General features: G+C 40.8%; 1 protein-coding gene and 4 long non-coding RNA genes across 8 annotated transcripts; 3 read left to right on the top strand and 2 right to left on the bottom strand.

The window, feature by feature from the left end:
- Positions 1-9,469: 9,469 nt before the first annotated feature.
- LOC136248061 (uncharacterized) lies at positions 9,470-10,229 on the bottom strand. Its single transcript, XM_066039876.1, has 2 exons — positions 9,675-10,229; positions 9,470-9,619 (listed from the first exon to the last, which is right to left on the bottom strand). Exons 1-2 carry the CDS (start codon positions 10,227-10,229, stop codon positions 9,470-9,472), a joined length of 705 nt encoding a protein of 234 aa, XP_065895948.1.
- Positions 10,230-12,174: 1,945 nt separating this feature from the next.
- LOC136247235 (uncharacterized) lies at positions 12,175-15,266 on the top strand. Of its 3 annotated transcripts, XR_010697211.1 has the most exons (4): positions 12,175-12,219; positions 12,331-12,404; positions 14,862-15,008; positions 15,060-15,266. It is a non-coding gene; the product is annotated as an uncharacterized lncRNA (long non-coding RNA). The 3 variants fall into 3 exon arrangements; XR_010697209.1 differs by lacking the exon at positions 12,175-12,219 and having other exon boundaries at positions 12,232-12,404; XR_010697210.1 differs by lacking the exons at positions 12,175-12,219; positions 12,331-12,404 and adding an exon at positions 13,522-13,999 and having other exon boundaries at positions 14,103-15,008.
- On the bottom strand, positions 15,149-20,426 carry LOC136247236 (uncharacterized). Its single transcript, XR_010697212.1, has 3 exons — positions 19,967-20,426; positions 19,827-19,917; positions 15,149-15,528 (listed from the first exon to the last, which is right to left on the bottom strand). It is a non-coding gene; the product is annotated as an uncharacterized lncRNA (long non-coding RNA).
- On the top strand, positions 19,983-21,529 carry LOC136247234 (uncharacterized). Of its 2 annotated transcripts, XR_010697208.1 has the most exons (8): positions 19,984-20,264; positions 20,312-20,456; positions 20,503-20,616; positions 20,670-20,705; positions 20,757-21,006; positions 21,054-21,114; positions 21,163-21,198; positions 21,251-21,529. It is a non-coding gene; the product is annotated as an uncharacterized lncRNA (long non-coding RNA). The 2 variants fall into 2 exon arrangements; XR_010697207.1 differs by having other exon boundaries at positions 19,983-20,264; positions 20,312-20,616.
- Positions 21,530-23,144: 1,615 nt separating this feature from the next.
- Positions 23,145-25,342, top strand: LOC136244768 (uncharacterized). Its single transcript, XR_010695571.1, has 4 exons — positions 23,145-23,276; positions 24,671-24,771; positions 24,871-24,929; positions 24,977-25,342. It is a non-coding gene; the product is annotated as an uncharacterized lncRNA (long non-coding RNA).
- Positions 25,343-27,278: the final 1,936 nt, after the last annotated feature.

Raw genomic sequence — 27,278 nt, 5'->3', positions numbered from 1 at the left:
GAGGCAGTGGGGTAAAAAGGGATGTGGGCAGGGATGCGAATCAATTAATCAACTTTGTCCGGCCTTATTATGTTCACAAGGGCATGCTACTATAGCTATGTGCTACAAGCTAGATGATAATATTTCAGCCCTTCTTCCCTGATGTAACTACCAAGACATTCAAGACTCTCATCTTAAAATCTGGGCCAACCACCCACCTTGGTTTATTTCTGGATCAGTGCTTGCATCTCCTACTGGTATATGTGCACAGGTGAAAATTAGTAAAATTTTAAAAGTTGGTTAAGTAGTGAAAAGCATACAGGGAATATTATATAGTTATAACTTTTAAGGAAATGTTTATACCGGTATATAGGAACATGTGATCAGTAGGAGATGATAGTTCACATTTAGTTATTAATGGAGCAAACCTAAGCTATCATCTCCTATACATATCACATACAAGAGAGGAATGTGCAGTATGTACACATGCAGGTGTTACAGATGTATTGTTCTAACCATTAGTGTTAACTCATGATCAGACATTATATGTGCATAAGAGCACAGTACACATGCTACTGTGCATGCACTTCACTGTACAAGCCAAACAATAACAGCGTCAGCTTTTCCTGATGTATATATAAATATTAAGACATTTAGGACTCTCAACTTAAAATCTGGGCTAGGCTGGGTAGCCACCTACCTTCATTTATTTCTGGATCAGTGCCTGGTCATGAATGTTATAGGTGACTGCTCTATTAGAGTATCTCGATCTTAAGCACCTCCAATGCAGCTAGCTGATCCCGTGCATGCAATGATCCGTGCCCTTGTTGGATAACCTTTTAAGCACAAATCCATGCAGTGATAATGTCTGCAATGCTCATTATTCGAGATTGATAAATGAGAATAGCTATAGCTAAGTCGGCTACAGTGTTCCGTCACAAACAACTTATAGCTATGCATGCATCATTGGCTGCATGCGTTAGTGGTCCACCCGGACCCATTTTGGTCGACCAATATTGGTCCGAGTGGTCAGGAGTGCATGTGGCCAACTAGGTTTGGGCCGGACCAATTTTGGTCAGGTCGGACCAATTTCGGATGCTAAAGATGGTCCGGGCGGACTAAATTTGGTCGACTGAAAATGGTCCGGCAGGACCGGTTTTCGCCCCGGACCAAAATTTTCGTTACACTCAGCCAGATGGCTAACAAGCTTCAATTATAACCATACTCCGCATGCAGGTACTTTACCTAGTACTGGTCATTGCTGACCCACGGCGCAGTTGCTGCTCTGCTTGTCCTGTGCTCCAGAGGAAGAAACATTTTGTCTGTCGTCAAAAAGCTGCACAGATCGTGCTGCCACCAGAAACTGACCAATAAAATCAAACCACCAATACTTTGAGTTGATGATAGACTACTTGAACAATGTTGAGAGTGAATATCGTGGCATACGAAGAACCCTACGAACCGCTGCAGCGAAAAATCACGTGATTTTAAGACATTTGTATCGTTTTCTACCAGAAGAAAGTGACAAACTTGGCTGCCACGCTGGTGTTATTCAAGTTATACTTAGCTAGGGTCCGCAATCCGAAAAATCAACTTTCACAAATCAATCCCCTTACCATTGTGAGATGTTCATTGTAGTATCCCATTGCTAGATCCACCATGAAACCGGAGGCACGATTGTTGTCTTCACAGAACTATCGATTTTAGTATTTCGTGAGATGCAAAAATTACTTTTAAAATTTCGTGCTCCACACAAAGAACAGGATAGAACTTGCTGCTCAGCTAGCTAGGTATTATCTAGAGTTAATGTAGTTAAAAAGTACGCACAGTAATAAGCAAATGATTCATTGGGTTACCGGCACAGGGTTGCTTTCTCTCAAAAAGCAGAAAACAAAACACGAATTTTCAAATTCAAACTGCCCTACCAGCCAAGATAAGAAAAGCCAACTCTTCCCCATAGTAATGTGATAAGGTTGGATGCATAGTCTGTCTATGCTGTTAGTCTGGAAAGGATCTGAGACTTCTCACCATCTGGGTGAAGAACGTCAAAATTTTCGTGCGTCATTTCAAGGGATTCTCTCAATGGTACCAAAGTGCTTTCCAGTACTTTTTATGCCACACTGGTCACTTAATTTTGTTTAGAATGATGATAAAAGATGGTTCAAAACGTTTGATAGTAGTAGTCAGAGGCGTAGCTAAGGGGGGGCATTTGCCCCCCCATCACTAAATGATTTTTTAAAACCTTCGTCACAAGTTTACCAGTATTAAACTGACACGCAAATGACTGTAAATTATGTACACTACTACGCGGTATCACCAGGGGTTGCTAGTGAATGCGCACACACAACATTCAACTCGCTCGTGAATCCATCGAACGAAAATATTAGAGACATACTTCTATATTTAGCCTAGATTACTCACGTGATAGAACATTTTTGAATCTAAAAAGAGTGACCCGCTTCTCCGCGGCAGGAGTCACAAGTGACAAAGGAGACCAGATGACGCTACGAACCTACTGCCTACGAGGTGATAAAGTGTTAGCTAAATAAATGTACCAAGTTTATTTTATCGAGTTGATCACACTGGACCTTTGTACGTACGGCAGTGCAGTCTGTTTTACTTTGTCAGTCAGTCAGTTAGGTGGATCAGTCAAGCTTACAAGTTCTGCTAGCAAGACAGGTGGGATTTCGTGCAATACATGGCATTTCAATTTCGCCGAGTGAAGTGTGTGAATACGTCATTCTGTCAGCAGTGTGCTAGGACTGCAGCACAGGCTGTGGCTAACGTAAAGTAACCTGTATTTGCACTAAAGTATTAGCTCTACCGGACTGTGGATGAATTTGTTGGAGTACATTTGTGGCACGTGCGATGATGCTCGACGAATATAGCTACCTCGATTGGAAGCAGTCAGTACTGAAATAGTTACATAGCTAGTTCTTTAAGCTGTAATAATACAACACCGTATGTTGGCTAGCCCACCATTGGGTCATTAGCCTTTTTTGCAATCATGAATGATTTTGAGTGTTTCGTGGGGGTATGCCTGCCCCTCCATCACCTTCTGGCTAGCTACGCCCCTGGTAGTAGTAGTTGGTATTTCTGTGATTTCATATGATGCAGTATTGTAACAAAGCAGGTTACGAGCACTATTCAAGCTACCACTCATATATCATTCACAACAAGACTGACACAAAAGTACAAGGACCAATTAATACTTAACTATGTAAATAGCTTATACAAAAGGTGTTTATAATACAAAGATAAATAATTTAATAGGTCTGTTACACTATCCCCCTCCACTAAGAAGATGTCCTCATCTTTATGATCTAATATAGTCCTGGAGTCTTGCTGGGGGTCTATGTTCTCGTACTGGATAACGTCTCATCTCTGCAGGTGGTTGGTCTTGTATATTGCTGGAGTTCTCAACTACATCCTCTACAGTATGTTGGTTATCCACCAAAGTAACATCGTCATCGTAATCCACTATTTCTAAATTAGTGCCAATTGGTGGTGGTGGTGGTGCTCGTACATTATTATGCCTTGCTTGTGAGGGTTCAGTACTATCACTTGAGGCTTTCTGTGTACTACTGTCTAATCTAGTATCTCTTCGGCATGGCTTTAGTCTGTTAAAATGGACCACCTGCCTTTGTCTTCTACCTTCCTGTCTTTGTATCCTGTATGTACATTCAGATAATTTTTTAACAACTCTAAAAGGTCCATTCCAAGGATGAAATAGCTTCTTACTGCTGTTTCTTGGCACCTTTGGATTCAATACCCAGACCAAGTCACCTACAGCATATGAATCACCATGTGTTGTTTTGTCATAATATTGCTTTTGTTTTTCATGGTGTACTCCAGAAGTCTTACTAGCAAGCTCAAAAGCAGATGACAATCGCTGATCTAGCTTAGTTGCATACTCAGTCAGTGATGTGGAATTGTGAGGTTGTGTAGTACCATACTGAACATCAACAGGTAACACTGGTTGACGACCATGCATTAAGTAGAATGGTGAATAACCAGTTGACGCATGAACGCTGGAGTTGTATGCAAAGCACACTTTTTGCAGATGTTTCTCCCAGTCCCAGGGGTTAGCCTTGCAATGAGTGGCTAGCATACTCAGTAATGTCCTGTTAAATCGCTCCACCATACCGTCACATTGCGGATGATACGGTGTAGTCCTGCTCTTCTGGATGCCTAACAAGGTGCATACTTCTGACATCAGCTTACTCTCAAATTGTGGACCCTGGTCTGAGTGAAGTTGACTAGGAACACCAAAGTGCATAAAAACTCCATCTACTAATTTATCTGCAACTGTATGAGCTTCTTGATTTGGAATGGGGAAAGCTTCCATCCACCTAGTGAATAAATCCGCGACAACTAATATATATGAGTTTCTATTCTCACTCTCTGGAAATGGTCCCACAATGTCCATGGCCATTACCTGCCCAGGATGACTAGCTGCTATGTTTCCCAGCGGTGCTCTTCTTGGGGTAGTAGTAGACTTTCTAGTTGCACAACTGGCACAGGTTTGGCACCAATTGCAGGTATTACTCCAATACCCAGGCCAGTAAAAACGTTCCTTGACTCTGCTAAAGGTTTTCTCCTGTCCTAGGTGGCCCCCTGCTATGCCTTCATGCAATGCTGCCAAAATTCTGGGACGATGTTCTTGGGGAACTACTAACTGGAACCAGTGCTGATCTTTGTTTGGTTCTTTAAACATTCTGTATAGCAGTCCATTAATAACAGTTAGCTGTTCCCATAGCTGCCAGAGTCGCCTGTTACCTGGGCTGTTTGTTGGTTGAGTTTCAGGACGATTGTTAGATTCTTTAGCAGTCAGAACTAGACTAATTCCAGGGTCATTCAACTGAGCAGCTCGCAATTCCTCGGGGGAATATTCACCCAGTGATGCTACATTTGGAGTCGTCACCGCTGCCAGAGCTAGAGCTTCATCTGCTGGGATAATCCCACACTGCTTGCATGGTATACGTGACATTGCATCAGCATTCTTGTGATGGATACCAGGGCGATGAATAATTGTGAACTCATATTCTTGCAACTTCTGCACCCACTGGGCAATCTGACCCTCCGGTTCCTTTAACTTATGTATCCAAGAAAGTGCACCATGGTCTGTTCTTATTGTAAAGGGTGCTCCAAGAAGGTAAGGACGAAAGTGCTGCAAAAATGTGACCACTGCCAATAGCTCTCTTCTTGTTACACAATAGTTTCGTTCTGATTTTGTCAGGCTTCTACTGGCATATGCTATGACACACTCCTTTCCCTTCTGGACCTGTGATAAGACGGCGCCAATTCCTGTATCACTGGCATCAGTATCCAGGAGAAAGGGCTGGGACCAGTCAGGCAAAGCAAGGACAGGAGATGACACCAGGCGGCTCTTTAAACAATCAAATGCCTCCTGACATTGGCTTGTCCACTGAAACCTAGATTGTGACTGTCGCTTGGTAAGTTTATGAAGTGGTGAGGCTATGGAAGTGAAACCCTTAATGAACCGTCTATAATAACTAGCCAGTCCTAAAAACTGTTGAGTTTCTCTCACTGATGTTGGTACCGGCCACTCTTTTACCTGATCCGTCTTGGATGGGTCTGGCATAATGCCCTCTGTAGACACAACATGTCCTAGAAATTGAACCTTAGGTTGTAGAAACCAACATTTATTTGGATGTAACTTTAGCCCTGCCTTATTTATACGCTTAAACACTTGTTTCAAATTGCAAAGGTGCTCATCAAAACTCCTGCCCACCACAATTATGTCATCAATGTAGACTATGCAACTACTCCATTGGAGGCCCGACAGTACCATATCCATAAGCCGTTGGAAAGTTGCAGGAGCGTTGCATAGTCCAAATGGCATAACATTAAACTGGAACAGGCCCTCATGTGTGCAAAACGCTGTCTTTTCTCTGTGCTGTGGGTCAACTTCCACCTGCCAGTACCCACTCTTCAAGTCTAATGTGGAAAAGCACATCGATCCTGCCAGGGTATCCAGAGTGTCATCAATCCTGGGTATGGGATAAGCATCCTTGTGAGTTATTTCATTCACCTTGCGGTAATCTACACAAAAGCGAAGAGAACCGTCCTTCTTTGGTACAAGAACAATAGGGGATGCCCAAGGGCTTTTTGATGGGGCAATGATGTTTTTTTCTTGCATTTCAGTTAAAAGTCTCCTAATTTCATCTCTTTGGGGTAGAGGAACTCTCCTTACTGCTTGACGGATAGGGTTTCCATTGGTTTCAATCCGATGATTCAACAGATTCGTTCGGCCAAGGTCACCAGACTTATAAGCAAATATGTGTGCATAAGAAGTAAGCAGAGTACTAAACTGAGTGAGCTGGTGGTCTGAAAAAGTATCTGGCATTGTGCTGAGTACATCATTCACCACTTTCTTCCATTCCTGGTCAGTACAAGCAGAATCATTAGTTTTGCCTACTGATAATATCTCCTCTATATTACTGATAGCCTCTGCACTTGCCACTTTGGTCCCCTTGTAAATGGTAGTTGGCTTATAGTCTAGGTTAATTATCCGGAGTGGTACAAGCCCATTTTGAGGTACCACAATGGCTCTTGCTATGAGAACAAGCTGTTTCTTAACTGGCTTGTCCTCCACCATCCAAGTCCCTTCACAGTTCAGGGGCATCGTTCCCATAACCTCAATTTCACTGGCGGCAGCAATGGTCAGTGTTTCTGGTATGACAACCTCTACATGATTTGTGCTATTCTCTGGTAGCTGCTTTGCATTCAGAGATATTCGGGTCCCACCAGAACAAAGTTCCCCTCGTGCCAGGTCTAAGACACAATCATTAACCTCCAAGAAATTCAATCCAAGGATTCCTTCTGATGTTAGGGCATTAACAACAATTAGTTCTTGTTTAAATGTTTTCCCTGAGATTTCTAGCTCAATAGTTACCGATCCTTGAATCTGCAAAGGTGCACCATCAACACCAACCAGGCGCAAGCCAACTGGGTTCATTCTTGGGGCAGTGGGTGGCTTAATGCGTTCCCATACCTCACTAGATACAGGCGATACAGCTGCCCCAGTGTCTACCTGGAATGATACCTCATTACTGAATACACGTGCACACACAGTATAATTTGATACACTATTTATAGCAATTGTGCACATGTCATTATCAGGTGAGGCACAATTACTGTTACATACCTGACTCATGGGTAAGGACACTTCTCCACACGTTGTAGGTGGGATATTAGCACATCCACTAGCATAATGTCCTGGCTGCTCACACTTGTAACAAATTATTGCTCGATGTTTCCTCTTCTTCTGTCTTTGCTGGTGGTACTGTTTCCTCATTTTAGTTGTTACCTGTCTCTCATTTATCTCATCTTCCAGTTTCTTGAGCTTTTCCATTAATGTATTTAACATTGCTTCCAGATTCTGTGTGGAGGTAAGTGTACATTCCTGTGGCCCTTGATGCTCGGCTTGTATGGCCGCTACTCCGAGCACGTAGGACTCAAGCTCTATGGTACTCGAGACGGCTTCTGACATGGTCTTCGGGCGGCGTTGTCTCACACTGAGAGCTATTCTGGGATCTTCCAGTTGATCAAAGTAACGACTCAGTGCTATGTATTCTCTGGCTTCCTCTTGAAGCTCTGGATATGCCTTGTCTGTTAAAACACCGAGTCTGTCCGCAAAATCACCCCAACTTTCAGTTCCTCGTTTCGTACTATGCCGCAGTTCATTCTTGTAAAGTTCTGTTTTACTACTGGGCTCGAAACGCTCCTGAAGGGCTTCTCTGGCCTGTTTTTAAGACTCACTCTTAGCTCTGCTTAGCGCCACAGGTGCCTTTCCGGTTACTCGCACGTGCAACCATTGCAATTTTGTAATGTCGTCCCACCTTGTGACAACTGCCACACTTTCAAAGTGCTGGATCCACTCGCAGAGGTCCTCCTCCCCGCTAAATACCTCAGGAAGGATAACTGGCCTTCCCATCGGCTGAGTACTGTCCTGATCGTCCGACACCTGATCAGTCTGGTGGTTCATCGCTCGGCCGTGACGTGAACTGTAACAAACAACAAAAACAACAGGCCACTACAGTACGAGACTCGACCTTCCGGGGTACCGTTCAATGTAAGGAGTTGATATGCCACGGTACCACAGCTTTTTCACTTCGGGTTCAGATGAAACGTCGCGGGTCAGTCTAGGCACTGGTCTTCTGGCGTGGCCCCGGCTGATCCTGCCGACTACGCCAATGTAACAAAGCAGGTTACGAGCACTATTCAAGCTACCACTCATATATCATTCACAACAAGACTGACACAAAAGTACAAGGACCAATTAATACTTAACTATGTAAATAGCTTATACAAAAGGTGTTTATAATACAAAGATAAATAATTTAATAGGTCTGTTACAGTATACCAGCAGCTCCACCCAGCTCGAATCAAAATGAAAGATTTTGTGCATTTTTCGGTTTGTTTTGGGATGTTTTGAAGCATAATGGTGATGTAGGGTGATCTAGTGAAGATTTGAAGCTACTGTGGAGCGTGAGAGGTGAAGTCAAATTTGGATGATTTTGCTGCCTCCCTTGATGCATAGCTTAGAGCGAGGCGTGGAAGCTGTGGATGAAACAATAATTGACAACCGCTATTACCAAACGTTCAGGGACATCTTTTGCCATAGTTTTGGTCTATAATTGATGATTGTTGTGGCTGCAGAAGCGCTGGAAATGGCTAGAAAGCACGACACAATTCTTTGATGCTGCAGAAAATTTTGATGCTCGTCACCCAGATGGTGAGAAGTCTCAGATCTTTTCTAAACTAACAGCATAGACAGACTATGCACCCAACCGTATCGAAACACTATGAGGAATAGTTGGCTTCTCTTGCCCTGGGTAGTAGGGCAATTTGAATTCGAAACTTCGTATTTCTTTGTCTGTTATTTCAAAGAAAACAACCCTGTGCTGGGCGCCCAGCAAATCATTTACTTATTTCTGTGCGTAGTTTTCAACTACAACAACTATGGACATGATTTGGCTAAGTAGAAAGTTTCATCCGGTCCTTTGTGTAGAGCACGAAATATTAAAAATAAATCTTGCATCTTGTGAGATACTGAAAATGATATTTCTGTGAAGCCAACAATCGTGCCTCCAGTTTCATGGCGGATCAAGCAATGGGATACTACAATGAACATCCCACAATGGTAGGGGATTGATTTGTAGAAGTTGATTTTTCGGATTGCGGACCCTAACTTAGCCTAACACATGACAATAGTTAGGTAGTTGATTGGAGGATATCGATTTTTCGCATTGCGGACCCTACCACAGTGGAGCAGCGGTTTCGTGTCAATTCCCCCTGTAAAGCCCCACTTACACCCGAGGGGGGTGGTGGGGAAATACATTGATAGGTGCATTATACTGAAAGTGAAAAATCAATGATGTTCTATTAATTACAAGGAAAAGTTGTGCATGTATGAAGTGGGTAGACAGTAATAGTGCCATCAGTACACATTGACTCACAAGTTTTACGATAATTTTATTTTTCTGTTTTTATCTTTCCCAGCAAACTTCTGGATAACTTCATCCATTGAAATATTTGCTGACAGGTCCCATTCGATGGACAAGATAGCCAAGTTATTCAACTGCTCCTCAGACATTGTGGATCGCAAGAAGTTCTTATATAGTACGCTTAAGGCATGAAAATGACCTTTCACACTCTGCAGTGCTTACCACTATAGTAAGAGAAATTTGAAGAAGGGTAGGGAATGCAACCTTTAACGGATAGATTTCTTTGAGCACATCACTAATGGAGGTGAGGTCTTTTTCATCTAATGTACGTTTAGTTACTAAACATTCTGCAGTGAGCAATTCTTTACTAAGATTATATCCTTCAATTAAAGGTGCCAGGTGGTCTATATCAAGAAAGTGTACTGACTCTGGACTGCAACACTGGATTGCTTTCATCAGTGCCAGATTGTTACCCTCACACCTTTTGCGAAGCTCAGACATCATGGCATCAATAACTGGATAATATAAGGAAATCTTATACTCTTCATGACTCTCTACTGGCTGTCTTGATCCTACAGATTGCAGGATAACACCATGTTCAAGCCGTTTTGGCAATCGCTGGCTACATTGGGGTCGACTATTTATTGGGAAAACTTCAATGTTAAGTGAGGAAGCCACATCACTGACATATTTATACAACTTTCTCCAGTCTCCATCACTTCTAAACTGTTGAAGAGTTTTCATGGTTCCCTCTACCAATTCAGCTGCTTTGGCCATGTCAGTTTGTGAACTCTGGAGCTGATCAGATAGTTGTTTTGTGAGAAACAGCAATCGACTGAATGTGACAAGAGTTGTCAGGAACTTAAAGCAATGTACCTGGAGCAAAATTCCTTTTGCTTCAACTACTTTTACTTTGTTGTCACTATCAACTACTTTCTGCAGTGTTGCAAGGATAGCCCGAAATGCACTACAGACTGCATCAACAGCAAGAAACCTACAGGCTGAACGAGTATCTGACAACTTTTGTAATTGATGAGGTGGTTTGTTGGGATATAAATGATGTTGCTGCTCTATGTACAATGTATGTACCTTATTTGTGGACATGAAAACATGCAATGTTTCCATTAAGGCAAAAAATTCTGAGGCCTCTGATACTATTTTAGTGGTGTCCACTGAAACCAAGTTCAAACAATGTGCATAACAGTGCACATAAACAGCCTGGGGAGCCACTTGCTTGATACGCTGTTGTACACCTGTGCAACACCCACTCATGACATATGCCCCGTCATAACCTTGAGAAACTATGGCACTTGTATCTAATTTATGTTCATTTAAGGTGCTTATTATGTGAGCAGCTAGACTTTCTGCATTCTGACACCTTGCTTCAAAGTATGTTAGGAACTGTTCATGTACTGTTGCAGACCCTAGATCAACATACCTTAAAATAATGGCCAATTGTTCGACTTTGCTGCAGTCTCTCGTTTCATCTGCTAATATCGAATACATACCAGCCTTCTTGACATCTGCACAAATTTTGGCTTGGACTATGTCACCCATACAGCCTAATATCTCATTCTGAATCATGGGTGATGTATATTTTGCAGTTTTTGTTATAGCCATTCTTTTTCATACTACTGGATCATGTTTTGCTATCAATTCAAACATTTCTAGAAAGTTTCCCCTATTTGAAGATTCTATCCCTTCCCTATGACCATGAATTGAGATGTTTTGCCTGCTACAGAGCAACCAAGGCCGGAGGAGACGGTCCGGTTGGTCAGGCCTGAGCCGGACCAATAATCTGGAGTTGAACCAACTAGCTGACCAGCTCGAACTACATTACTCTCATGCAATCTTTGGACGATCACATCTACATGTAGCTACGTACATTTTACAGATGTTATTGAAAATGCATGACACGAATAGTTACCTAGTTTCTCAGCCTAACTAAAGCACAGAACTACACGCATAGTACCTCCAATTACCTTACAGTACAGCATAGCATTCGTATCGTTTTGTACAGAAATGATTGTGGGTTCTACGTACAGTATCACGTGTGCTGACAGTTGGCATTTATCACGTATAAGGCAGGTGCCTTCTTTGATTCTAAACCAGCACACTTATATCACAATTCAATCTTCATATAGCATTCCTTGGCTTGTCTCTCTTGGCTTCCTTTACTGGGCGAAGGGCTGACAGTGACAAACCAGATGACTCATTCCTCGGCAAGAAGCTGCACACTCATACATTACAATGATGGTGGCCATCTGGATGAGATGTTGAGTAGAAATCACTCCTCTTCAACTACCCACTCGTCCTGTCGAGATACCGAGCAAACTCTCAGTCTCACCGATATCGCGCCATTTTCGAATGCTGATTGGTCTCGTGACTGTCCACCAGTATATTTACGTGATGATCCGTTCACTTCATACAAACCAGCATAGTAGTATACAGCCGTGTAGCATTTTATTGTAGCTGTGTGAATTCACTGTATAGTAACTATATCCTAGCTAAAGGGGGCCATGCTGCATGGGCTCCCTGTGAAATGTGGGGGGAAAGTTGCAATTTGCTAGCTAGTTTTACTTTAAAATTTAGCATCAATTTTAAATTTTAAGGCATTTTCAAACCTTTAAATTGCAAAAATTCTGCAGCTGCACCCCCAGACCCCCCTTGAACTTCTAATTGCTAGCTATAACTAAATGAACCATACAGCAAGTTTCATGCTGTATGCACTGTTAAAACAGTGATGTTCATAGCACATGCTCGTCATGTAAGTAGCACACGAACACTTGTCACATGAAGTTTGTGGGATTCACGCCACCTGCAGTTGTGTACTGCTAACACGATGTTTATGTGCTAATTACATACTGCTTGTGATTAGCACGCGCCTTTGTTGTTGGAGAAAGGAGGTGACAGCGTCGTCAGAGCTGAAGGCGTTTTAACTGATTCCCAAAGGTATTCTGTACTAAACTAGGTGCATCCTATCAATTTTGGTTGTTTAGTAGGTTTGCGCATTGTTATATCGACGTGAATGCATCTTCAACTAAGTTAATCTTATTTTAAATGCTTGTAGATAAAAAGTGCCTTGCCATTATTAAATACCATAAACACAATGCCTGTTGTATATTATCTATGTTAGGATAGAAAAGATCAATATTTGTCAGGTCATTTTTGAAGAAGGTCATTATTTAGAATAACTGCTGGTAGAGCCAGTTGTTGTTTTCTTTATCTGTGGAGTGTGTAGCCTACTAAATTGTTACACAATCATGAAACTGTGTGTGGGCTGGGTACTAGTTGCTGTGTACCTATCAATGTCACACCCACCGACCCCAAGCTAGGTCAGGTAGTGGTTGGAGATTTGTAACCCAAGGGTAGAAATTTAAATCAGAAACTCATACCAAGAGTATCCTGCTCTAGGAGGATTTACCTGTGTTCCTCCCTCATGACACAGGTGTTGGTTTACTGAGTAGGTGTGACTGCACTTGCTTTTGTGTGTGTGTGTGTGTGTGTGTGTGTGTGTGTAGTGTAAGTTTGTAATGCGCATGCATACATAGATGTAGAACTCCTAATATGGATTGAAAACAGTGTTACGAGCCAGAAATAGGCTTGTTTCGAATGTTACCAGTGGTTTCCGTAATTTGTATCGTATACTAATTTAATTGTCCCCTAATGAAGTTTTAAAGGTTTAGTGAGAGTGATTTAGAACCTACGAGTGAAGTGTGGTACATAATTTTGTTCCACAGCTTTGGCATTAGATTAAAGCTTGAAAGACAAACAGTTACACTAGACAGCAGCTGTGTAGAGTTAGGAGTACAGAAACACGACGGTACAACAACACCTAGCCAAGGAAATACACAACATTTAAACTAGAGGTGTGGCTTACATTCTAATGACCAAAGGGGTTTTTAAAAGCCATGTATCGTCAATACCAGAAGGTGTATACAGCTACTACAGGAACAGAAACGTACCTTGGTGTAGAAGCAATACCAAAACGGCACAATATGACGAGTTTCTTTTGTGGGAAAGGACAGTCAGTGACTTCCACCAAAGCAACTTGTATCGCTCAACCGTAGAGAACTTTTGTTTCTAATCCCTATTAAGAGTCGTATGTCTATGATGCATGTGTGTGATTGTGTTGTGCATGTACACCCTATGTGATCTATTTTCTGATTGCTTGCATGATGTAGCTGTGGAGCTTATTAATGATTGTTAAGACCACTTACATGGCCAGTGTACATATAGTAGTATTCATGAGCACTTGATTATATGTTGCATAACACTTGAATACTGTATAATTGTTTCAGATCTTTAAATGTATTTTAGTACGTATGGCTCCACACTACTCTGATGCACAGAAAAATCCATGTACTGCCAGTTTCAAGTCCTACTAGCCAAAACTGATTTGTACTGCAGCCAGTTACAAGTCTGGGTTAGTTTATGTACATTAGCCTAGTACCAAAGAATACATGGTGATGCCCATCATAGGGGCAGTAATCAGTGGTCAGAGTGAGCCGTCTTTTTGTTCTTGGCTGGTTCTAATACGTTTAAAGGTAATGTATTTTGTATCTGCTTTGTAGTTTTGGTATAAAGAAATAAAAGTGATGGTATCACTCTCATGGCATAATACTGTTTCACTCAAGTGTCTCAATTTAGTGGGATTTCAGGAGTGCGTACAACTGGGACCATAGACAAGTGATTCATACTGTGTTCTTCTAGTATAGCTGCCAAGCATGTTGAAGTTGAATAGCACTTTGCACAAAGATCAGGCTGACATTTTTGAAGCCACTGATGCAGACACACCACACAGGAAAGTTCTGTTGGATAACAAAGGGAGGGGCCTACATGTATAGCACACAATCTGACTATTGACAAGTGCCCTGATTATCAAGGTGTCCTTGTTAGTGAGGTGCTCTGGTTTCAGGGGTCAAACACACTAATACAAATGATACCAAGACAAGTGTCCTGATTTTTGATGTATCCTAATTTCAGGAGCCTGAATGTGTATACATTACTACGGTACTATGTAAAAAAAATTCCACCAAATTTGCGAAGCTTCCCAAATTGTTGACAAACGGACTGTATCCAATTGTGTTCATTAAGCTTTGTGAATTGTTCGCGATGGTTCATGAACTGCCTGTAAAGACTCATGAACTGCTAGCAATACTTTCCAAAACTTTATTTTGTAAAGTACCATACAATGAGTAGAGTGTCTGGATTTCAGAGGTTTTAAATCTGTGTACTCTAAAACTATTACAAATAAAACCATGAACTACTGGTGTCCCAATCATCAGTGAACTATGTATATAGGTATCCCAGTTGTAAAGTGTGTGTAAATTACTACAAGTAGTGCCGTAGTCCTTAGTACAGTAATTTAATACCGTCAGTGTTTATGTCACTCAAATATATCTCCAGAATTTCTGTGGCAATGGATGCATTGGGCACTGGGTAAATAATCATCACTGTAGCCAGACTTGGAGGACATTATTTGGCACACCTGGACCTCGCTGGTCACTCAGCTATCATTTGTGAGATTTTGGTGACTTTAGCATTGACAGTGTGGTACGTATGTAAGTATGAAAAGAAGTCTAGTGTAATTTGTGTTCTTTACAGGCATGCAAATTAACCCTCAGGAAGCAAGAATTGTTGCTACAGTGCCACCATAGCACAAGTAAAATTACTTCACCATAGCACAAGTAAAATTACTTGAGTGAGATTTTTCACTTTGTTAATTGTATTCTGCAATATTTGTAAACATGCTGTACATTGATTTGTATGAAAACTGATTACAACTTGTGCCACCATTAGGCATATACTATGGATAGTGTTTCTTGATATATTATACATACAGTGAAACCCTATTTAATGAACACTTTGGGACTTTATAAAACTTTACTGGTATAAGATTGTTCTTTCTCTGAGGTACATTTGTATTGGTAGAGGTCTACAGAAAACCTTCCTTATACAGTGTCCTTTACATGGAGAGTCCTTTAAAGAGATTTCCATCTAAAACCACCATCCAGTCTACAGATATTGAGACGTCAACTGAAGCTCTAGATAATTCCTCTCATACTAGTGCCACCTGCAACAGAGATTGTTATAAACTAATTACTAAATACACCAGACATAATCCTGTATGTACTATGTAGGTTACTCTTTCGAACAAAAATTTACCAGAAACTTAGCCTACTAATACCTTCAGCCTACAAAGGCAGGGTAAGTAAACTTCATCACCACAAAACCAAAGTTCCATAATGAACCCAACTAGAGGTGATAGGACAAACCCAATATACATTACATTATACACTCAAAGCAATGCTTGAAATTTCATGTGAGTGAATGGTACCTGTACAAAATATTGATGAAGAGGTTCTATGAGGTTCAATATATTTCTGAATTCTACTGTGTTTGTACTTTGCAATGGTGCAAAGAAAGACAAAACTGTTATGAGGAAACCAGTGTTTCAAAATGACAATACTAGGCGGTCACCAATTCGCCATTAATCCCTGCTTTTATTCCACAGCCACAAACAATTGTCAGTGTTGGTATGGCTCATTTACAGGTTTACTAAATCACTTAGTCACCTACACATGTTCACTTAGTAACCCACCCTCAAGCAATTTGGTACATGATAAATAATTATAACATAAAAGGCACACTGGAGTACTTGATAATACTGTAATACTCTTCTTCTCCATGTTCTGTGAATAATTCTGGACAAATAGTAATCTAAGCAGCGTATCTACTGTAGTTCTGCTGTTACTCTGGTAACCGTTTGAATAATTATTTTTGTGGGCACTGTAAGAAGAAACCGTTCCGCTGTTCTCCATTGCTCTTTCACCCCACACTCATGCTCTGGCTATAAAGGTACGTACTTTAAACCATAGTCTAAATAAGTTAAACACCATGACCAACAGGAACTAAGAGATTTAGTAACCCCTCTGGCCCTTAGTAGTGCCCTTGCTGCGCTTGGGACGCTATAGCCTCGGGCCATCAGGGTTACTAAATCGCTTAGTTCCCTTGGTCTTGGTGTCTAGCTATTGTATAAGTGGATGATTCAACAAAGTAACCTACAGATGAAACATGTTACATATTCAAGTATTTGATCACATTTAGCACTATGCTATGACCTACAGTTTGTCATGGTGCTTTTGTCTGTGGCTTATGTCAACACAGTGGGCTAATACTTGACAGTAGCCACTTTACACTGACTGACTATGTACAGACCATCTTTCACATGTAAACTTGGATGCTGTGTGTTTCTAATAGAGCACACAAATAAATATGGGTGATTATGTACTGTGTATGTAGTTTGAGCGTGTATGCATATACACAGTTGTAGTTTACATACTACAGCAATGCACAGGGGCGGATCCAGGGGGTTCAAAGGGTTCCATGGAGCCCCCCTTTTGAAAGCTTCTCTTACTTGAGACACTCTAATAGAGCAGTCACAGTATTCTTAAGAGGAGCAGTGTATTAAGCTATGTATTAAGCTATGTATACAGTATTAAATAAGGAAGTATAGTTGGTGAAGGCATTTATGGTGAGTGGCAGCTATTGCCAGCAGGTGATGACCTTTCTTTGTTTTCGACTTACAGCTAAGCTGAAGTTGCAATTCCAGACTAGAACCCCTCCCCCTTTTAAAAAGTCTGGATCCACCCCTGATACAAAAAAACCAATTACAAATAAACAAGACAATAATTCATACACTGTAGTTTGTCACGGTGGACAAAAAATACAACTTTCCATGTATCTCTGCAGAAATTACGTATGCAGCTGGTTTTTATTCAATGTTTCATGTACAATGAAATTGTATGTACGTATCACAAACTCTGCATTTCATGGTGTGCATCTGTACAAGCAGATTTCAGATCAATGTTGAGTATACAACACTTGTGTGTCTGAATTCACATTGTAAATTATTTTTTTGAAATTTTTATTTACAGCCACTTTTACAGATTTGGAATAATTCACGTATAGCGTAGGATTGAACACCTTATAAGGCCACTCCAATTGACATACCAGTTTCTCATCCCTGCCTGCATCAAATATAATTTCACTAGATTAGTCATTACACATGCACACACTCTATTTAATGCCTATTGTACTAACTGGAACTAGCTGTATTGCTTATTGACTTACTTTACTGCATCCAGGTAAGTGTTATTGTTACTAATAATTGTAAGTGGTAACCTTATATGGTATGTGACTAAATTTGCATTAATCCATTCAGTTTGCTGTATTTTAGTCAAATACCGTACGCAAGGAAACTTTGACGTAAGAACTATTTGACGAATTCAGACTTCAGCAGATTTGACGAATAAAATGTTGACGAAAATCAAGAAATTGTAGGCAAAACCTGTACTTTTAAGGGCGCTTATAAACATTTGACGAATTTAAATTTGAAGAATTAAACCAATCCGTCAAATTCTTTTGACGGAGATCAGACCAGGAGCTGGCAATGGGAGGGGCACAAACTGTAGGTAGTTGAGGATAGTAGATTATCTTGTATTTTTAAAGCAGCAAATAATCACCTCATACACCTACTGTAGTATTGGCTTTGTGAAGTGTTAAAAGCTGTTTTAATGGCTAGAATGTCTTAAACTCCAACATGGTAATTATTTTTAGAGGTGCTTACTATGCACAAAGGTGCTGGGTGAAAGTTTGACAGTTGCTTTTCCTTTTGTTTTTAGGAGTTACACAAATTGATTGTGGCCTGATAAATTAAGGTTTAGTATTTCAATCAAAAGAAGTACGGCTCCTCCACAAAGGGAGGGGCGGCGGAATTTGCCCCAAAATGCCCCATCGATCCACCATTGGAGATGGCCAGCTAGTGGTTGGGCCTTGTGAGACCAATGAGTAAGCTGGGTCCCGAAACAGTAAACGAGTTTACTATCTATGGTTCCCCTAGGCCCCAGCTAACACCATGCAGGTCCCAGCCAGGTAGATGGCCCCTTGAAAATAAAATTGGCCCGAGTCAAGCTTGATCTACTCCAAATAAATTCTGCTCCCCATCCCGTTCTCAGGTATATCTACATTTGGTCAGGTTCGATCGATTATTTTATTATAACATTCATAGCATTCCAAGCCACTTATTTGTGTGGACACAACAATAGCAAACTGCATAAAAAATACACTGACACCCTTACAAGTGAACCAGTACAGGTAAACCAAAAAAGGACATTTAGTGCAGAGTGTGCAGGCAGTGGATAGGAAACCAACAGCACTTATTATTATTCCAGTTGGGCACTGGAGGGTTTGTACAGAAGGCAGAACCTGTATGAGGTGCTTACCACTAGCCCAGGAAACCTAAGCAAAAAATCTATGAGTTTAGTATCCTAAAGTAAAACAGAACAAGCACTGAAAAAAGCCAACCCCTTCATTCTGCAGGCCAATACCATACATGCATTGCACTAATGACTCACTACCACATACAACAGTTCCTTAGACTGGGCAGAGTCCTTAAGTGAACTGGCAGTGGTGATAACCATAGTCATAGATACTACTCTCCAGTCATATCAAAACATATGTATGGGATTTGTCAAATCAAGCATTTTCAGGTGGTCAACATTAAAAGTTTTCAAACACTGGGTTAAACCTTTAAAAATTAAGAATTATGCATTAAATAAATCTAAAATCTGTTTAATATCCTTTTTGAAACCTTAACTTGGTAAAACAGGCTGATCATAAAATCTCATCATTCCTTGTCATTTTTTGTCCAACACAAAATACATGTATTTTACACTACATGCAAAAACACTAATTTACAACCTTTAACTCACAAAATTTCTACAGCACACCATACAATAAAAGAAAGCCCTTGACTTTCTCTATCCAATTCCGACCGTACAAATGGGAAAATGTCGCCATAGCGACAGTTATTTACTGCTGATGATGACATAATACGCGCTCCATACATTAACCTATTGGAAATTTTAATTATCTCGACGGGAAAATCCCAATTTACAAGTTGTTATCCTCAACCAAATTCGCTAAATTTGGTATCATTCTACGCAGCGAAGGATGCTTAATAAGACTCCGACCGTACAAATTGTTAAACAGGTTAGGTTATAGAAATATGTTTAAAAACACGTGTTTTTACGGGAATTCTGAACACGTAAATTTTGCGGTACAAGGCTCCTTTCTACCTTCCCCTTCGATACTACACAAAGAACTTACACATGAATCGAATCGCCTTTCATCAAGGAATTTGATAAACCAAACTTCGTGTCCCTCAACCAAAGTACGCGGAAGTTATGGCGCCTTGTTTAGAGGACGGTGTTATTTTATACGAAACGGGCGTAACCCATTCGGAAATCCGGAAAATCTTACACAAGTTTTGATATGTATCTATGTCATAACTAACAAACTGTAACTCACCGAGCCAACATGTCACATTTCGACACGTGCTGTCACGTGCAATCAGTGTAGTGATGTTCATCGTCACTGCGAGCGTCACTGCGCAACGTGACTACATACAATGACACTAAAATAGTGCAATTGCTAATATGACATCTTACTTTAATATAATAATGGAACAACTCTGCACCGTTCCCAGCATCAGCCGCTTGTCGCTCATATAATTAATACACATTGAAAGTCGACAAAATTTTTGTTGTTACCTTGGTGATGGATTTTGGCGGTGGTTTTGACGAAAGTGGCAGCTTTCTTTCGCTCTTCCTTTCGCGAACATAGAGAGGGGTAGAATTCACCAATGAAAGTGGCGCCATGTTTATTCGGATTTATAGCGACGGCGCCTCGGTTAGTGGACGGTTTGTGGCGAAAATGAAGAAGCCACTTCAAGCCAGTCTTCAACCCGTAAGTAGAACAGCTTTCTTAACGTGTTTAATATATTTTCATTGCAGTTGTGGTCACAATTTAGTCCCGAATCGGCCGGAAAGAACCGTCGAGCGAATTTGCGAGATATTATGGACAGTGCTAGTGCAGCCAATCCTAGTTTACAGGCCTCTAGAGATTTGAGAAATACGTCTGCCGAGAAAAGTATTAGAGGTACTGAAAACTTCAGTTCACATAACTGCTTACATCATACCTACAGCTACTGGGAAGATTCTACAATGTAATGACTTGATGTCATTGGAACTGTGTGGTGTCTTGGATAGTTACTATTAACCACAGAATGGCACAGATGGACACAAGTGCTTGATGCAAGGTAATCACAGTGCTTGTGTGCCCAACCGCATCAGTTTATACCTTGATCTATAGGTATATCTGAAGGACAGTTCTCCTGTGGATTAAGTGGTACGCAAAAGTATTTCATTGTGACAACTCCGTTCAATGTTGTTGTTTTAGATCAAAAATGACCATGTAGCATCGATGTTAAATGTCTGGGATCATCTTAACATCTGGTCAGCTCATCTGACAAGTACATCTAAGATCGTCCTCCGGTGAGAATTCCTTGGATCATCAAGTGAGAAAGTCTGGAATCATGATGAGAATGCCCAAAGTTGTCTACTGAAAACTGCAGTGTCACGTAACTGCTTACGTTATCTACCTACAGCTACTGCACAGATTCTACAGATGTTGCTCAAGAATGATTATGGTACGATGAATCAAAATTGTGATACAGTGATTGATAACTTTCATTAGGTAAAGCGAACTATGAACAGAATTAAATGCCAGTGCCACTGACACACATGCTTTATACAAGGTAATTGCTAGTATACACAACCACATTAGTTTACACCTTTAACTGTAGGTATGACTCGAGGACAATTCTCCTGTGGATTAAATGGTACGCAAAAGTATTTCATTGTGACAACTGATATTCAATATTATACTTTTAGATCAAAAATGACCATGCAGTGGTGTAGCAGCATCCGTATTGAATGTTTGGCAGTTGTCTTCTGGTAAAACTTCTGGGATCATCTTAATGTCTGGTCGGGTCATCTGAAAAGAACATCTAAGGTCGTCCTCTGGTGAGAATGTCTCGGGTTACCTGATGAGAATGTCCGAATTCTTGACATCTGGACACCTACAGCATACAGAATTGTATACACATTATATTGTATTTGTGTATTTTGTAAACATTTAAAGAAAAAATTAATTGTGGGAAACAGAGAAAATGTGTAAAACGAACGAGAAAAGCATGTTTGCCTCACCAAAATTTTTATGTGTGAAATACAAGCAAACAATGTGTGCATACCACATGAAAAATTGTGTGCTATCTGTGGCAAATATCCCACATGAAAAAACTCGTGATATGCACATGACTGTTTTAACAGTGTGTCAGGTCTACAATTATACATAGTATAGAAAGTCTGAAGAACAACAGATAGGCTTGAGCATATTTATATAGCTAGCTAGCAGTGAAATATCACTAAAATTGCATAACTGAGTGTCTAATTTTCAAAAATTTCCTGTGGGGGCATGCCCCCAGACCCCCCTAGAATGCTCGTGCTTCGTACTTCGCAGAGTTCGCTTCGCACACTATGCAACAGCTCCTCTCATTGGCATGTATACAGAAGCAATTTCAACATTATAGTCAATGGCCTGACCAACTCAATTTTCCCTCCTCCGGCCCTGGCAACAGTACTTCAGCTATGGTTTTTATGTAATGTTTGTTTTCTTGAATAACAACATCCCAGGAATTGTCTACCTGGTTGGGAAGCAAAGTGCCGCTTGGAATTAATTTTGTACTGTTCCCATACCACCATAGCTTCTTTGTGGCTAAGGCTAATTGAGTGACCAACAAGAACTCCCTTTTTACCAGTAGCATGCTTCCAATCTTTAAACCCAGATAAAGTAAATACTTGTTCAGGTCTACCCTTACCCATAGCACTCTGTGCACCAAGCAACCGACAAGGGTAGCAATAGCAAGCATCTGTCTCTACTGAATACTCTAGCCATTCATACTGTTTATACCAGGGTGCATTAAATCACCTTGGTACTTTTGAAATCATAGTCGAGGGATACTTTGCTTTAACAGGCTGAACCGGAGGAAAGGTTATTGTTTTAGCAATATCTTTTGGCAAGCATGAAGAAAACTCTAGTGTAGTTGTACAGGCCAAGGATGAAGCACTACATACTTCAGTTGTGGAGCCAGTTGCAGCTGTGCTGGAGGTATCATTATTGGGCCCACGGTAATCCCCAAACAACTGAGATGTGCTACTAGTAGCTGTGCCTATGGAGAAAGATTTGTCCAATGCTGTGCTACTACATGCAATTGCATGATGTGATTGTGGCACTTTCATACTCATGCCATCAACCTCGTCAGGACCTGGTGAGAATAGAGGTGAGAACCTAGTTGCAAAGCTGGTTTCTTCATCATCATCTGAACTATACACCATAACAGGTGTACAACTAGGGCTAGGGCTTTTAGACGTTTTCACCAAAGCAGCATAAATCTCATCATCAATCCCATCATCATTATAAAACTCACCTTCAACTTTGGGATCCTCCCTCAAGTTGATTAACTGATACTGTTCTGACTCTTGATTAGTAACTTTGCTTGTATCCTCACTGATATCGATTATTAGTTGAGACTCTTCATTGGAGGAAGGCCCAGGATCTTCTGTGGCTTTTGCCTGCTTCGCAGTGCACTTTTGCTTGACAAAATTAAACAATGATAGCTGCTTCACAGCACTCATATTAATCGCCAGACGAATAGCTGGAATTCTGAAAATACTGTCACAACGAGGCTATGCTCCACGATCGATGTCAACACGTGTTTAATTATATCACGTGTAACAGCGCAATTACCTGCCTGCAAATACAGAAGGAAAACCCTTGGGAAAACCCCTAAAATAACCCTCGGAACGAGCACCGGACACAACTTGCAATACGTGCGAAATCTCAAAGATCTATTTAAAAGTTGGTGTACTTCGTGTGTGTATTCTAGAACAGTCTTTTGGTGTACGGCGAGTCCTAGTCTCGTGTGGCCAGACCCTTTCCGCGCAGACGCTTATCGATTTGAAATTATAAGCGCCACGCTACAAGAGTCTGGAACAGTTCACGTACTAAAAAGAATCTACAATCCCCAGTGGTTGGGGAGTGTAAATTGGCTCACGCGATCCCTCAATCGCCAAAGTAGTCTGATTACTGAAGAACGAGCTGAAGAAGGCCTCTGGGGATGACGACTATCGACCCGTGTGGGTTTTGCCTTCTACCTACTACTGAATCTTCAACAAGTACGGTTGAATAAAGACAAACAAGCTCAGTTCATCTCGAGGTAAAAGGAAAGTAGGCGAAAGGTTTAAGCGGATTTGCCGGTCAGAACAGACTAAAGATTCAAGGGAACACACGTTGCATTTTGTACTTTTGCATTTTAGGTGTTACCCAGTCCATCAATTGTCACCAATAACGTGTCAAAAAATTTCATGTTCACGAACTATTCCAGACCCTTGTAGCGCGGCGCTTATAATTTCCGATCGATAAGCGGCTGTGCGGAAAGGGTCTGGCCACGCGAGACTAAGCGAGTCCGGTGTACGGGTACAGTTCTTAAGCTCACGTGCTTAATAACTGGAAAAACTGATGGTAGGGTAGAATATCTTGATGCGCCACTGTCAGACAGGTGCTGGTCACTGTAAAGCATTAATGTTAATACTAATAATAAAATTCACTTGAAATTTTGTCAAATTTCCTCTTCAAGTTTAACATATTGTGTAATACAAATATTAAAGCATATTGACTCATCAATATGCTTCAGTAGTCATCCAACTAATTCATCAAAGTTTTCTCTTGTAAACCTTTCCACTGTATGTTATTAGCTGAATGTATGTGTGTACATGTTTGAACCATTTTAAAAGATTATTTCAGCCGGCATGGATGGGTATGGCAACATAATAGCCAGGGTAGCTAGAGTGTGCCTGAGTTGTACACTGTCACAGCATTTAATTGTTTGTGAATTTTGCATTAATTAAATAATTCAATTAAGGATTCATGTTCAGTATGAAGAAGTCATGCATGAGTAATAATGAACAGTGAGTAAGGGGGGTCATTAAAACCCGGAACTGACCGGACCAAAAATTACCATGAAAAAGCGCAATCTGCGCACCACAGCGTAAGGTCCCTGCGCCTTATATCAAGTCATGCTCTTTTTGCATGTTTGCGGTTTGTGTGCCACGTGTGACTTATGTGCCACGTGGGATTTGGTGTGAGTGGAACAAGGTTAAGACGTTGTTTAGCCTTGCCACCTCCTTTGTAGTAATGCTTACCAAGCTGTACTAGGGGAAATCACATGATGTCGACAATAATATTGTTATTAGCTCTGAATCCGATTCATCGTATTCTGATTCTGACTTCGAGAATGACATGGCAGAAGCTATCGATACTGGAGACTGTCAAACAGAGAAGTAATGCTGAAAAGGTAATCCTTGTGGAATATAAACTAAAGTAGTAAGTCCCAAGTGTTTGTGAATGGATTTATTAGAATCTCTGCATTCATACATTTTTAAAAACATTTTAGTTGGGACAGTGTGCAGCACGATTTATTAAAGAAGAGGAGAATTCTTGTGTTTCAATACTGTAAGTGTTCTATTTCTAGTTAATGTATATCCTTTTATATTGCACAGTGATGAAAAAGAAATTACTTTTGCCAGTGCTAGGGCTGGTGATGAAGGGGTGTTCTACGTAGACGACGATGAGGATATTGACATTAGCAACATATTATAACATTATACAATAGCAGTGTCAACATAGTATGTACATATTATGTGCTTTGAGTTCGGTTTGGTGACACTAAACCAACTAAGGGCAGCCATACAAAGTTAATTTGACAGCATGTTTGTAGTTATGCACAACAAATACAGAAACCCAGACCATACTGAAGAATCTCAGTGGACTAACTTAAGTACATTGTTTCAAAAGTGGCAGAATGGATCAGATAAAGTATAATACAATCAGAATTTTAAAAGGAGACTACTGCAATTCATGGAACATATGCACGTGTCCAAAATGAATGATGATTTTAGATGAATCTTTATTATTTGGCAATAAGTTAGCCCCAAAACACCAGGGTAAAAACCAGTTACTAATGAGGAAGTTTAAACATTGTAATTGAGTGGACATCAGAGATACCCTTTCCACGGCAGTGTGAAAATGGCAATCACAAAGTTCACACAATGTACTTATTCCTAATAGAACAATCACCAATATGTTGTCAGTACAATTTATTGTTTCACACAATCAGAGGGTAGCTGGGAAAGAAATAGCACTTATTTTGCTTAAATTATAGTACTGTTGCCATTACAGTGTTTCCACCAGTCATGAGAACTGCATGAAAAATCAAACACAATGACTATTAACATGAAGGGACACACACACTTAGCAGGCAGACATCCAAAAGAGATCAATCTAAGAACTAGTTGATGTGACTCAACATTACTGCAAATGACAGTCAAAACCCTTCACCTTATGATGTGTGGTGATAAACAAAAGCTAAATAGAGCCTACATTATTGAGGTAACTTTCAACTGCTCTATTAGCATATCTTGATGTGTTAGACATTGGTGCTGCCACAATATGTGACTAGATATAGCAAAATCAACCATATGGGCCCAAGAGCCAAAATTGAGATAACACCAGCATGAAGTCGCTGCACTATCAGGCTAATAATTTCCATATCAAACTCCTCTTCAACTTGTCAGGTCTGCTTTTGGTAAACTGTTTTCTGGTGGCCTGTATAACCATGCCAGATGTCTGTACAGGTTTGTGAACAGCAGGGAAGTGCTTTTGGGGGTTCATATATACACTCTGGACAGATGATCAGTGAGCTGAATGTGTGATGTATGTCTGTTTTGTGAGATTTCAGTCTATTCCTGCTTTTGATGGGCTGTTTTGTGGTCTGGTGCCTTCGATTACCATCCTCTACAATTTTAGTCTATCTCTTACCCACCCTGCCACTCCCACACTCAGCCCCTTTTTGAGGACTCGTGATATAGCAACACTGGTGAAAAATCTATCTAAAATGGTGGGAAACTCTACAAGAATTATCTTGGCCACCAGGTATTCTTAAAGGTTGTGAATTGCTCCATCTTTGGTGAAAAATCCATACGTGTAGTTGCCAAGACTGGTGAGTAACAATGCATTAAATTATTACAATACATTTTTCTCTGAATCAACAATGCGCCCACAAGATGATTTTCCAAAATCCAGTCACACAAAGAAAAACTCCATATCATATATATCACCAAGGTTTATGTCATGATACAAACATATGTGACTGTCTCTGGGAAAACCGGTCTTATCGCCCATTTAAAAGTATCGAGAAACGTCAGTTTTAAATATTCTCTGTGTTGTAGCTGGCCAATGGTGGTAGCTACGCGTACCAAATTTTCACACGTTTCACAACAATTTCTTACCTTCCTGATCATCCACTGAAGAAGTAGTCAACAGCTAAGTTTCCTGCCATTTTAGATAGTTTTTAAACCGAGGTTGTCTGTATCAGGCGAGCTCCAGAAGGGTGGGAGGCGGGGGACCTGGAAGGCGAGCTCCAGAAGGGTGGGAGGCAGGGGCCCTGGAAGGCGGGCAAGATGGTGTTCAAAAATTGAAAAGAGACGTGCTGGGATGAATTAGGCCAAGTTATAGGCCATTCAGGGCTCAGAACTGGCTAAAATGAAAGGAAATTTACAGCACAGGTCATTGTCCAATACCACAGAGCTGTACAGCCACACACGGCCATCTCCTGGTTGGCCAGGGCTCCATCAAGACCCCAGACCACTCGTACGGCTCGTCACTGTGCTCTAGAAAAGCAGCCAGCAAAAGCAGACCACTTTACTCTGGTCGACTGTGGCAGTGAAACTTGATAGTGCATTCATTAAGCTTTGTGTTTGTGTGAAAAAATCAAACTTCCTGTCTTGGGCGATAAGAACGGTT

The sequence above is a fragment of the Dysidea avara genome, chromosome 2, assembly GCF_963678975.1.
Source record: "Dysidea avara chromosome 2, odDysAvar1.4, whole genome shotgun sequence".
Lineage (NCBI taxonomy): Eukaryota > Metazoa > Porifera > Demospongiae > Dictyoceratida > Dysideidae > Dysidea > Dysidea avara.
This window is presented reverse-complemented; position numbering and strand designations above follow the sequence as displayed.

Bases quoted from the DNA above. Each gene is read 5' to 3' on its own strand.
- LOC136248061 (XM_066039876.1), bottom strand. From the start codon at position 10,229: ATGGCCAAAGCAGCTGAATTGGTAGAGGGAACCATGAAAACTCTTCAA. The intron at 9,620-9,674 runs GTAAGCACTGCA...GTACTATATAAG, and splicing joins AAATTTCTCTTACTATAGTG to AACTTCTTGCGATCCACAAT.